The sequence below is a fragment of the Notothenia rossii genome (assembly GCF_949606895.1).
Source record: "Notothenia rossii genome assembly, chromosome: 11".
NCBI lineage: Eukaryota > Metazoa > Chordata > Actinopteri > Perciformes > Nototheniidae > Notothenia > Notothenia rossii.
Genome location: NC_136910.1, coordinates 605,001 through 618,414, shown reverse-complemented (window position 1 = coordinate 618,414; position 13,414 = coordinate 605,001). Strand labels below are relative to the sequence as shown.

Below are 13,414 nucleotides of genomic sequence, written 5' to 3'. Positions count from 1 at the left end.
TGATCAGGTACGAGAGCTCTTTATTGTCATCATCGTGGGCCAATCAGCTGTCACTTCCTTACAGAGAGCACCGTGAGGCCACGCCTCCTCCTACAGCTGTGACATCATGGTTACTGCGTGACATCATGGTGACAACATGGAAATGGGGGGGGGGGGGGGGAAACATTAAAGCTTTATTCATCAAAAATAAAAACAAACTTTGACAGAAACAATAAGAATATGGAGGGGGGGAACAGGTGGAGGGGGGGGGCAGGTCTAGGGCGGGGTAAAGATGAGCGCCATGTTCACAGGTGAAGGTGACCAGGTGTTCTGAATTGTTACCAAAAACAGCTGCAAACAAAAGATGACATCCCTTCCACCAGCTTTCAGAATAAAACACTTATTTTTTAGCATCTTCCTAAATACCAAATAACACGTTCTCCGTCGTCCTGTCTGCAGCTGGGGGTCAGCTGGGGGTCAGTGTGTGGTTTCAGACGGGGGTCAGTGTGTGGTTTCAGGCGGGGGGGGAGTTTAGAAGCACTTGCGGTGGACGATGGACGGCCCGGCCTCGTCGTACTCCTGCTTGCTGATCCACATCTGCTGGAAGGTGGACAGAGAGGCGAGGATCGAACCGCCGATCCACACCGAGTACTTCCTCTCCGGGGGGGCAATGATCTGAGGGACAGAGCATTCATTAGGACCAATCAGACGGTACTTCCTGTTTGATTTATCCAACGATAGCTAAGGTAAGATAGCTAACTAGATAGAAAGATACTGTAGATAGCTCGGTTAGCGACAGAAAGACAGGTAAATGGATGGCTAACGTTCACTAGATCTAAAGAGCTAACGTTCACTAGATCTAAAGAGCTAACGTTCACTAGATCTAAAGAGCTAACGTTCACTAGATCTAAAGAGCTAACGGTCATTAGCCAAAGAGCTAACGTTCACTAGCCAAAGAGCTAACGTTCACTAGATCTATTGAACCCTCTCTACTGAACCCTCTCTATTGAACCCTCTCTACTGAACCCTCTCTATTGAACCCTCTCTACTGAACCCTCTCTACTGAACCCTCTCTACTGAACCCTCTCTATTGAACCCTCTCTACTGAACCCTCTCTATTGAACCCTCTCTACTGAACCCTCTCTACTGAACCCTCTCTATTGAACCCTCTCTACTGAACCCTCTCTATTGAACCCTCTCTATTGAACCCTCTCTACTGAACCCTCTCTATTGAACCCTCTCTACTGAACCCTCTCTATTGAACCCTCTCTACTGAACCCTCTCTATTGAACCCTCTCTATTGAACCCTCTCTATTGAACCCTCTCTATTGAACCCTCTCTACTGAACCCTCTCTATTGAACCCTCTCTACTGAACCCTCTCTACTGAACCCTCTCTATTGAACCCTCTCTATTGAACCCTCTCTACTGAACCCTCTCTACTGAACCCTCTCTATTGAACCCTCTCTATTGAACCCTCTCTACTGAACCCTCTCTATTGAACCCTCTCTACTGAACCCTCTCTATTGAACCCTCTCTATTGAACCCTCTCTACTGAACCCTCTCTATTGAACCCTCTCTATTGAACCCTCTCTACTGAACCCTCTCTATTGAACCCTCTCTATTGAACCCTCTCTATTGAACCCTCTCTACTGAACCCTCTCTACTGAACCCAGTATCTTCAGTATTCGAGCCCCTCACCTTGATCTTCATGGTGCTGGGGGCCAGCGCTGTGATTTCCTTCTGCATCCTGTCAGCGATGCCGGGGTACATCGTGGTTCCTCCGGAGAGCACGTTGTTGGCGTACAGGTCTTTACGGATGTCTATGTCACACTTCATGATGCTGTTGTAGGTCGTCTCGTGGATCCCTGCAGACTCCATTCCTGCCGAGCGAGGGAACAGAGGAGGTTAGACACGGATCACTCGGTTTATATTTAGTTGTTCAGGTGTAGAGGTGTACAGGTGTAGAGGTGTACAGGTGTAGAGGTGTACAGGTGTAGAGGTGTTCAGGTGTAGAGGTGTTCAGGTGTACAGGTGTTCAGGTGTTCAGGTGTAGAGGTGTTCAGGTGTAGAGGTGTACAGGTGTTCAGGTGTAGAGGTGTAGAGGTGTACAGGTGTTCAGGTGTAGAGGTGTACAGGTGTTCAGGTGTACAGGTGCTCAGGTGTAGAGGTGTACAGGTGTAGAGGTGTTCAGGTGTTCAGGAGTAGAGGTGTTCAGGTGTTCAGGTGTTCAGGTGTAGAGGTGTTCAGGTGTAGAGGTGTTCAGGTGTTCAGGAGTAGAGGTGTACAGGTGTTCAGGTGTAGAGGTGTTCAGGTGTAGAGGTGTACAGGTGTTCAGGTGTAGAGGTGTTCAGGTGTAGAGGTGTACAGGTGTTCAGGTGTAGAGGTGTTCAGGTGTTCAGGAGTAGAGGTGTTCAGGTGTTCAGGTGTAGAGGTGTTCAGGTGTAGAGGTGTTCAGGTGTTCAGGTGTTCAGGTGTTCAGGTGTAGAGGTGTTCAGGTGTAGAGGTGTTCAGGTGTTCAGGTGTTCAGGTGTAGAGGTGTACAGGTGTTCAGGTGTAGAGGTGTTCAGGTGTTCAGGAGTAGAGGTGTTCAGGTGTTCAGGTGTTCAGGTGTAGAGGTGTTCAGGTGTAGAGGTGTTCAGGTGTTCAGGAGTAGAGGTGTACAGGTGTTCAGGTGTAGAGGTGTTCAGGTGTAGAGGTGTACAGGTGTTCAGGTGTAGAGGTGTTCAGGTGTAGAGGTGTACAGGTGTTCAGGTGTAGAGGTGTTCAGGTGTTCAGGAGTAGAGGTGTTCAGGTGTTCGGGTGTAGAGGTGTTCAGGTGTAGAGGTGTTCAGGTGTTCAGGTGTTCAGGTGTAGAGGTGTTCAGGTGTAGAGGTGTTCAGGTGTTCAGGTGTTCAGGTGTAGAGGTGTACAGGTGTTCAGGTGTAGAGGTGTTCAGGTGTAGAGGTGTTCAGGTGTTTGGGTGTAGAGGTGTTCAGGTGTAGAGGTGTTCAGGTGTAGAGGTGTTCAGGTGTACAGGTATTCAAGTGTTCAGGTGTAGAGGTGTACAGGTGTTCAGGTGTAGAGGTGTTCAGGTGTTCATGTGTAGAGGTGTTCAGGTGTAGAGGTGTTCAGGTGTTCAGGTCTAGAGGTGTTCAGGTGTTCAGGTGTTCAGGTGTAGAGGTGTTCAGGTGTAGAGGTGTTCAGGTGTTCAGGTGTAGAGGTGTTCAGGTGTAGAGGTGTACAGGTGACAGGTGTTCAGGTGTTCAGGTTTAGAGGTGTTCAGGTGTTCAGGAGTAGAGGTGTTCAGGTGTTCAGGTGTAGAGGTGTTCAGGTGTAGAGGTGTTCAGTTGTTCAGGTGTAGAGGTGTTCAGGTGTAGAGGTGTTCAGGTGTTCAGGTGTAGAGGTGTTCAGGTGTTCAGGTGTAGAGGTGTTCAGGTGTAGAGGTGTTCAGGTGTTCAGGTGTAGAGGTGTACAGGTGTTCAGGTGTAGAGGTGTTCAGGTGTAGAGGTGTTCAGGTGTTTGGGTGTAGAGGTGTTCAGGTCTAGAGGTGTTCAGGTGTACAGGTATTCAAGTGTTCAGGTGTAGAGGTGTACAGGTGTTCAGGTGTAGAGGTGTTCAGGTGTTCATGTGTAGAGGTGTTCAGGTGTAGAGGTGTTCAGGTGTTCAGGTCTAGAGGTGTTCAGGTGTTCAGGTGTTCAGGTGTAGAGGTGTTCAGGTGTTCAGGTGTAGAGGTGTTCAGGTGTACAGGTGTTCAGGTGTAGAGGTGTTCAGGTGTAGAGGTGTTCAGGTGTAGAGGTGTACAGGTGTTCAGGTGTAGAGGTGTTCAGGTGTAGAGGTGTTCAGGTGACAGGTGTTCAGGTGTTCAGGTGTAGAGGTGTACAGGTGTTCAGGTGTAGAGGTGTTCAGGTGTTCAGGTGTAGAGGTGTTCAGGTGTAGAGGTTTTCAGGTGTTCAGGTGTAGAGGTGTAGAGGTGTTCAGGTGACAGGTGTTCGGGTGTTCAGGTGTAGAGGTGTTCAGGTGTAGAGGTGTAGAGGTGTTCAGGTGACAGGTGTTCAGGTGTTCAGGTGTAGAGGTGTTCAGGTGTAGAGGTGTACAGGTCTTCAGGTGTTCAAGTGACAGGTGTACCGATGAAGGAGGGCTGGAACAGCGTCTCCGGGCAGCGGAACCTCTCGTTGCCGATGGTGATGACCTGTCCGTCAGGGAGCTCGTAGCTCTTCTCAAGAGACGTGGAGGTCGCTGCGGTCCCCATCTCGTTCTCAAAGTCCAGAGCCACGTAGCACAGCTTCTCCTTAATGTCCCGCACGATCTCCCTCTCCGCTGCACACACACACACACACACACACACACACACACACACACATACACACACACACACACACACACACACACACACACACACACACACACACACACAGACACACACATACACACACACACACACACACACACACACACACACACACACACACACACACACACACACAGGTTACAGACGTTAGCGTGGATGAGCCTTTATGCAGACGATACACACATTTATCTCACAGTGGTTCTTTAGTTATTTGTTGATGAGTGTGAGATGGAGGAAGATGGAGGAGGATGAAGATGTACCGGTGGTGACGAAGCTGTACCCCCTCTCTGTGAGGATCTTCATGAGGTAGTCAGTGAGGTCCCTCCCGGCCAGGTCCAGCCTCATGATGGCGTGCGGCAGAGCGTAGCCTTCGTAGATCGGGACGTTGTGAGTGACGCCGTCTCCGGAGTCCAGCACGATGCCTGTCAATCAAACTTTATTAACACTGAACAGAACAAACATTACAGGAGAAGAAGAATCACTGTGTTTAACGCTTAAAGGAAGTCTGTGTTACCAGCTTGGGGCTTTTATTTTGAAACTCAAGCATTGTCCAGGCTCAGGTAAACTGATATTAAAAGTTATTAAAAGAAGCAGAATCACAATAGTCTTAAAGTCTGAGTCCCATGTTTAAAGGGTTTCTTGGGTCGACGGAAAAACAACAAATAAAGTTATAAAGTTTTTAATTCTGTCAAAGCCTTATTTTATTTTAAAAAAGGACTGGATTTTCAAAACAAAAGCCTCAAGACGTTAATATGTACAAATGTAAATCTTGAACCTATTTTAATTTAATTTCTACTTCCTCCATCCTTTAATGTACAGAGTGTGGTCCAACCTGTGGTTCTCCCCGAGGCGTACAGAGAGAGGACGGCCTGGATCGCCACGTACATGGCGGGAACGTTAAAGGTCTCGAACATGATCTGAAATTATACAAAATACCAACAAAAACATTTAAATACTATTAATAATCACACACATATAAAATATTAACACATAAATAAAGTTTGTTTAAAGATCATAAATAAATAATAATTTCAGTGAAAGCATTTAGTCACTGGTTATATGTAGTACTGTGTATTAAAGTATATTATAGAAGTATTATCAGTAGTACTATTATACCTGCATCATCTTAGCCTTCTGTCATTGTGTGATATGTAGGAGTATGTGTTTGTACTGCAGTATGATCAGCATTAGTATCAGTAGTAGTAGTAGTAGTAGTAGTAGTAGTACAGTAGTAGTAGTAGTAGTAGTAGTAGTAGTACAGTAGTAGTAGTAGTAGTAGTAGTAGTAGTAGTAGTACAGTAGTAGTAGTAGTAGTAGTAGTAGTAGTAGTAGTAGTAGTACAGTAGTAGTAGTAGTAGTAGTAGTAGTAGTAGTAGTAGTACAGTAGTAGTAGTAGTAGTAGTAGTAGTAGTAGTAGTAGTACAGTAGTAGTAGTAGTAGTAGTAGTAGTACAGTAGTAGTAGTAGTAGTAGTAGTACAGTAGTAGTAGTAGTAGTAGTAGTAGTACAGTAGTAGTAGTAGTAGTAGTAGTAGTACAGTAGTAGTAGTAGTAGTAGTAGTAGTAGTAGTAGTAGTAGTAGTACAGTAGTAGTAGTAGTAGTAGTAGTAGTAGTAGTAGTAGTAGTACAGTAGTAGTAGTAGTAGTAGTAGTAGTAGTAGTAGTACAGTAGTAGTAGTAGTAGTAGTAGTAGTAGTACAGTAGTAGTAGTAGTAGTAGTAGTAGTACAGTAGTAGTAGTAGTAGTAGTAGTAGTAGTACAGTAGTAGTAGTAGTAGTAGTAGTAGTAGTAGTAGTAGTAGTACAGTAGTAGTAGTAGTAGTAGTAGTAGTAGTAGTAGTAGTAGTAGTAGTAGTAGTACAGTAGTAGTAGTAGTAGTAGTAGTACAGTAGTAGTAGTAGTAGTAGTAGTAGTAGTAGTAGTAGTAGTAGTAGTAGTAGTACAGTAGTAGTAGTAGTAGTAGTAGTAGTACAGTAGTAGTAGTAGTAGTAGTAGTACAGTAGTAGTAGTAGTAGTAGTAGTAGTACAGTAGTAGTAGTAGTAGTAGTAGTAGTACAGTAGTAGTAGTAGTAGTAGTAGTAGTAGTAGTAGTAGTAGTAGTACAGTAGTAGTAGTAGTAGTAGTAGTAGTAGTAGTAGTAGTAGTACAGTAGTAGTAGTAGTAGTAGTAGTAGTAGTAGTAGTACAGTAGTAGTAGTAGTAGTAGTAGTACAGTAGTAGTAGTAGTAGTAGTAGTAGTACAGTAGTAGTAGTAGTAGTAGTAGTAGTAGTACAGTAGTAGTAGTAGTAGTAGTAGTAGTAGTAGTAGTAGTAGTACAGTAGTAGTAGTAGTAGTAGTAGTAGTAGTAGTAGTAGTAGTACAGTAGTAGTAGTAGTAGTAGTAGTAGTAGTACAGTAGTAGTAGTAGTAGTAGTAGTAGTAGTAGTACAGTAGTAGTAGTAGTAGTAGTAGTAGTAGTAGTAGTAGTACAGTAGTAGTAGTAGTAGTAGTAGTAGTAGTAGTAGTAGTAGTAGTAGTAGTACAGTAGTAGTAGTAGTAGTAGTAGTAGTAGTAGTACAGTAGTAGTAGTAGTAGTAGTAGTAGTAGTAGTAGTACAGTAGTAGTAGTAGTAGTAGTAGTAGTAGTAGTAGTACAGTAGTAGTAGTAGTAGTAGTAGTAGTAGTAGTAGTAGTACCTGGGTCATCTTCTCCCTGTTGGCTTTGGGGTTCAGAGGGGCTTCGGTCAGGAGGGTGGGGTGTTCCTCCGGAGCGACTCTCAGCTCGTTGTAGAACGAGTGGTGCCAGATCTGCAACGGGACACACATTAATACCTCATCATATATAACATTCAAATATATTAACAGATGTTTTAAAGACCTTCTCCATGTCGTCCCAGTTGGTGATGATGCCGTGTTCGATGGGATATTTGAGCGTCAGGATTCCTCTCTTACTCTGAGCCTCGTCTCCAACGTAGCTGTCCTTCTGCCCCATGCCCACCATCACCCCCTGAAACACACGATCAATAACACTGATCACTATAACACAGCTGATAACACATGCCCACCATCACCCCCTGAAACACACGATCAATAACACTGATCACTATAACACAGCTGATAACACATGCCCACCATCACCCCCTGAAACACACGATCAATAACACTGATCACTATAACACAGCTGATAACACATGCCCACCATCACCCCCTGAAACACACGATCAATAAAACTGATCACTATAACACAGCTGATACCACATGCCCACCATCACCCCCTGAAACACACGATCAATAACACTGATCACTATAACACAGCTGATACCACATGCCCACCATCACCCCCTGAAACACACGATCAATAACACTGATCACTATAACACAGCTGATAACACATGCCCACCATCACCCCCTGAAACACACGATCAATAACACTGATCACTATAACACAGCTGATACCACATGCCCACCATCACCCCCTGAAACACACGATCAATAACACTGATCACTATAACACAGCTGATACCACATGCCCACCATCACCCCCTGAAACACACGATCAATAACACTGATCACTATAACACAGCTGATACCACATGCCCACCATCACCCCCTGAAACACACGATCAATAACACTGATCACTATAACACAGCTGATACCACATGCCCACCATCACCCCCTGAAACACACGATCGAAGGCAGCTCACCTGGTGGCGGGGCCTCCCCACGATGGAGGGGAACACGGCTCTGGGAGCATCGTCTCCGGCGAAGCCAGCCTTACAGAGACCGGAGCCGTTATCACAGACCAGAGCGGTGCTTTCCTCGTCGTCACACATGGTCCTGACTGTAGGGGGCGCTGTGGGGAGAACATCGATCAATAACTGCTCCTGACTGTAGGGGGCGCTGTGCGGAGAACCACAATCAATAACTGCTCCTGGCTGTAGGGGGGCTGTGCGGAGAACCACAATCAATAATTGCTCCTGACTGTAGGGGGCGCTGTGGGGGGGGACACACACACATCCTTTACTCAAGTCGAATTACAGATACTCGTGTTTAAAGATACTCTGGTGAAAGTAGAAGTACTGACTAAACTTCTTTAGTCAAGTCAAAGTAAAGAGGCTTTGAAATGTACTTCAGTAAAAAGTACCCATAACTAGCAGCTGTTTTAAAGAGTACCTGACCTCCCTTTATATTAATAGAACAATAATGTCATTGTTAGCTAATGAATGTTTCCATGGTGACCAACGGCAACATGACAACGTTTTCATTGGTCCCTCTTCTTTAGAGAAGACCAGGAAATGATGGATACACGGATCGTGTTCAAATCAATAGGCACGCAATGACTCTAAATAATAATGATCACGCCACCAAACACACATTCAGACTAAAGGAACCAGCCTGTTTGGAAAATGAGAGAAGTAGAAAGTACAGGTATTTGTGTTCAACATGTGAGAAGTAGAAAGTACAGGTATTTGAGTTCAACATGTAAGAAGTAGAAAGTACAGGTATTTGTGTTCAACATGTAAGAAGTAGAAAGTACAGGTATTTGTGTTCAACATGTGAGAAGTAGAAAGTACAGGTATTTGTGTTCAACATGTGAGAAGTAGAAAGTACAGGTATTTGAGTTCAACATGTAAGAAGTAGAAAGTACAGGTATTTGGGTTCAACATGTAAGAAGTAGAAAGTACAGGTATTTGGGTTCAACATGTGAGAAGTAGAAAGTACAGGTATTTGAGTTCAACATGTAAGAAGTAGAAAGTACAGGTATTTGAGTTCAACATGTGAGAAGTAGAAAGTACAGGTATTTGTATTCAACATGTAAGAAGTAGAAAGTACAGGTATTTGTGTTCAACATGTAAGAAGTAGAAAGTACAGGTATTTGTGTTCAACATGTAAGAAGTAGAAAGTACAGGTATTTGAGTTCAACATGTGAGAAGTAGAAAGTACAGGTATTTGTGTTCAACATGTAAGAAGTAGAAAGTACAGGTATTTGTGTTCAACATGTAAGAAGTAGAAAGTACAGGTATTTGTGTTCAACATGTAAGAAGTAGAAAATACAGGTATTTGTGTTCAACATGTAAGAAGTAGAAAGTACAGGTATTTGAGTTCAACATGTAAGAAGTAGAAAGTACAGGTATTTGAGTTCAACATGTAAGAAGTAGAAAGTACATGTATTTGTATTCAACATGTAAGAAGTAGAAAGTACAGGTATTTGAGTTCAACATGTGAGAAGTAGAAAGTACAGGTATTTGAGTTCAACATGTAAGAAGTAGAAAGTACAGGTATTTGTGTTCAACATGTAAGAAGTAGAAAATACAGGTATTTGAGTTCAACATGTAAGAAGTAGAAAGTACAGGTATTTGTGTTCAACATGTAAGAAGTAGAAAGTACAGGTATTTGAGTTCAACATGTGAGAAGTAGAAAGTACAGGTATTTGGGTTCAAAGTGTAAGAAGTAGAAAGTACAGGTATTTGAGTTCAACATGTGAGAAGTCAGAAAAATAAGTAGTGGAGTAAAGTACTGATACCAGAAACATGTACTTAAGTGCAGTAACAAAGTATTTGCTCTCCTCTACTGCCCCCCTCTGGTCAGTGATGGAGACCTGAAGAAACATCCAGGGTTTTATTTGGTATTCTTTGCTCACGATTCAACTCTCCTTCTCTCGTATGAGTCTATCTGGAATCTGAAGGCTCCTCCAACAATGCAACATAAATATATATAAAACTTAAAAACACATTTTAAAAACTGTAAGAGTGCAAGAGAAAGAGAGGAGAGATGAGATGAGTAGCTCAGATGAATGCAGGAGTCTGTAAACATGTAAATACTTAGATAAACAACAACAGTGTGCAGAGGGGAATCCTGCAGAGCTGAATAAATACTGATACAGATCAAAGCTCTTTGACGAGACCCTCAGAGAACGTGAGATATTAAAACTAATGGTGTCAGTGATGCAGCTAATGCTGATTTCTGTTAGTTTCATATCTGTTAGTTTCATATCTGTGTTCCACCTGCAGAGAATCACTGATTCTCAAAAACACCAAACATGGAGATGTGAGGTTTCCGTGTGACATCACCCTCCGTCAAAACTCCTGCATTAAACAACAGTGCACTCTGGGAAAACTTCCTAATTCGGGCATGAAGCTGAGAGTCCTGCCTGAGTTTGGTATGCTGTCTCTCTCTCTCTCTCTCTCTCTCTCTCTCTCTCTCTCTCTCTCTCTCTCTCTCTCTCTCTCTCTCTGTGTGTCTCTCTCTCTCTCTCCCCCCTCTCAGTGACTTTAGTCCATATTTAGTCATCAGATTTGGATTCAGATATTTGTGTGATCAGCCTCTCAGGAGACGCTGGGTTTTCTCTGCCCTCAGTTCTGTCTGCTGCTATGTTTGAGTGTGTTTTGAAAGGCAGAGATGGATGACAGGGACTCTGGACACACCCAGTACCCCCCCCCCCCCCCCCCCCCCCTTTAACCACTAGATGTCACTCAAAGAGAGACAAACCAACCAGGAAGTGACACTCTAGAAGACTACAAATAGACTCAAAAGAACTACAAATAGATGATTACGGGTTTCACAAGACGAGTAAAAGGGAAAACTACTTTTAGTTGGGACACATTTTTCTGACTCGTCAATAAATCTAGAGAGATCTAAAGAGTGCTAACGTTAGCTTAGCCGTGTCATGTAAGTCGATAGTGAAGCTAATGTTTGTAATGCTAAACATGTTAGCTGTGTTAAGGTAAGGACATTAAGGGACAAACTGAGGTTTGAAGGTCTGTTTTCCCTCATGTTCAGCAGCTGTAGCGCCCCCTGCTGGATGTTAAACAGCAGCTGATAATACAAGTGTTAAATACTCACATGTAGCCTTTAGCACATCCAGACTTTTAAATCTATTTCTCTTAACACTTATTACTAACTGACTAACTTATCACCAATTTCATTACTTTTGGCTTTTAAATATTGAAATTCTAAATAATAATCAAATATATTTAACATTAGCGCCACATAAACTCAAGATAATCAAACCTTTATTTAAACATGTAAAACATAATTCAGACTTCAGGGCTCAGCTCAACCTGTATATCAAATATTGCATCTTGTGCCTGCCAGTCGTGACTCAGGGCAGTCGAGACAAAGTGAAGTAAACACAAGCTGAGAGAAAAATCCAACGCACCCCAAATCAAACGCACCCCAACACCTGACACCACAAACCCCGTCAGAAAGCCCCTTACCCTCTCACTCAGAACACAGAGTTTAAAACAAAGAGGAGAGGGAGACCTTTAAGAAGAGATTTAAATAAAGACAGTTCAACTGAGCAGAAAACAAGGAGACAACAACAACAGAAACAACAACAACAGAAACATGAAGGGAGGCTCAGCAGGAGCAGCAGGGAGGACAGGAGGGCTTCCTGCAGGTGAGGAGACAGAGAGGAGACAGAGAGGAGACAGGTGAGGAGACAGAGATGAGACAGGTGAGGAGACAGAGAGGAGACAGAGAGGAGACAGGTGAGGAGACAGAGAGGAGACAGAGGAGAGACAGAGAGGAGACAGGTGAGGAGACAGAGAGGAGACAGGTGAGGAGACAGAGAGGAGACAGAGAGGAGACAGGTGAGGAGACAGAGAGGAGACAGAGAGGAGACAGAGAGGAGACAGGGAGGAGACAGGGAGGAGACAGAGAGGAGACAGAGAGGAGACAGAGAGGAGACAGGTGAGGAGGACAGGGAGGAGACAGAGAGGAGACAGAGAGGAGACAGAGAGGAGACAGGGAGGAGACAGGTGAGGAGACAGGAAGAAACAGATGAGGAAACAGGAAGGGAAGCAGGAGGTGAGAAGAGGGGATCACATGATGGAGAGGAGGTTACACCAAGTCAAAGGGAGGTTTGAAAGGAGGTGAAAGAGGAGAGACAGGAAGGACACGAGAGGAGAGGAGGCGAGGAGTCCAGATGAAGCAGGAGACAGAAAGAGCTGTTTAAGAGGAGACGATATCCTGCAGGTTTGTCACAATTACAAAGTGAGAAAAGTAGCAGAGAGGAGGTGAGGATGATGAGGATGAAGATGATGAGGATGAAGGAGGTGATGGAGGTCTTACCGTGTGAGCCTACTGGGTGATGGGGGGGAGACAGAAGTGAGGCTCAGAGTCAAGGAGTCCAGTTTATCAACTCTCTCTCACCCTGATCCTCCTCCTCCTCTCCCCCCCCCCCCTCCTCTCTCTCCTCTCTCTCCCTTCTCCTTATAGGGCAGGCCCTGAGGGCAGCAGCCAATCAGAGAGCTGCGTGCTGCAGGACGTTCTCCCAGCATGCAGCATTCCTCCATCAGTGTTTACATTCAGAGAGGAGGCGCTGCAGCTACAACAGAAATACTACTGCATGTACTAATATTAACTTCTGTCATACTGCATGTACTAATACTACGTACTGTCATGCTGCATGTACTAATACTACCTACTGTCATACTGCATGTACTAATACTACCTACTGTCATACTGCATGTACTAATACTACCTACTGTCATACTGCATGTACTAATAATACGTACTGTCATACTGCATGTACTAATACTACCTACTGTCGCACTGCATTTACTAATACTACGTACTGTCATACTGCATGTACTAATAATACGTACTGTCATACTGCATGTACTAATACTACCTACTGTCACACTGCATTTACTAATACTATGTACTGTCATACTGCATGTACTAATATTAACTTCTGTCATAATGCATGTACTAATACTACGTACTGTCATACTGCATGTACTAATACTACGTACTGTCACACTGCATGTACTAATACTATGTACTGTCATACTGCATGTACTAATACTACCTACTGTCACACTGCATGTACTAATACTACCTACTGTCATGTACTAATTCAAATTAATTCAATTCAAAGGTGTTCTCATCAGATGCTCAGCAGCTTCAGGGTAGAAATGGCTATGAAACTTTTCTGAGCTGAGCTCCTCCAACAATGCAACATATATCATAAAATACACAAATACAGAATACAAAATGACAGTAGGTAGTATTAGTACATGCAGTGTGACAGTAGGTAGTATTAGTACATGCAGTGTGACAGTAGGTAGTATTAGTACATGCAGTGTGACAGTGGGTAGTATTAGTACATGCACTGTGACAGTAGGTA

The 13,414-nt window shown here is 43.8% G+C and overlaps 1 protein-coding gene across 1 annotated transcript; it reads right to left on the bottom strand.

Moving 5' to 3' along the window:
- Positions 1 to 3: 3 nt before the first annotated feature.
- On the bottom strand, positions 4 to 12,481 carry acta2 (actin alpha 2, smooth muscle). The gene is made up of 9 exons (XM_079658488.1): positions 12,355 to 12,481; positions 7,986 to 8,134; positions 7,159 to 7,287; positions 6,978 to 7,088; positions 5,140 to 5,224; positions 4,568 to 4,729; positions 4,085 to 4,276; positions 1,679 to 1,860; positions 4 to 654 (listed from the first exon to the last, which is right to left on the bottom strand). Exons 2-9 carry the CDS (start codon positions 8,112 to 8,114, stop codon positions 511 to 513), a joined length of 1,134 nt encoding a protein of 377 aa, XP_079514614.1. The 5' UTR covers positions 8,115 to 8,134; positions 12,355 to 12,481; the 3' UTR covers positions 4 to 510.
- Positions 12,482 to 13,414: the final 933 nt, after the last annotated feature.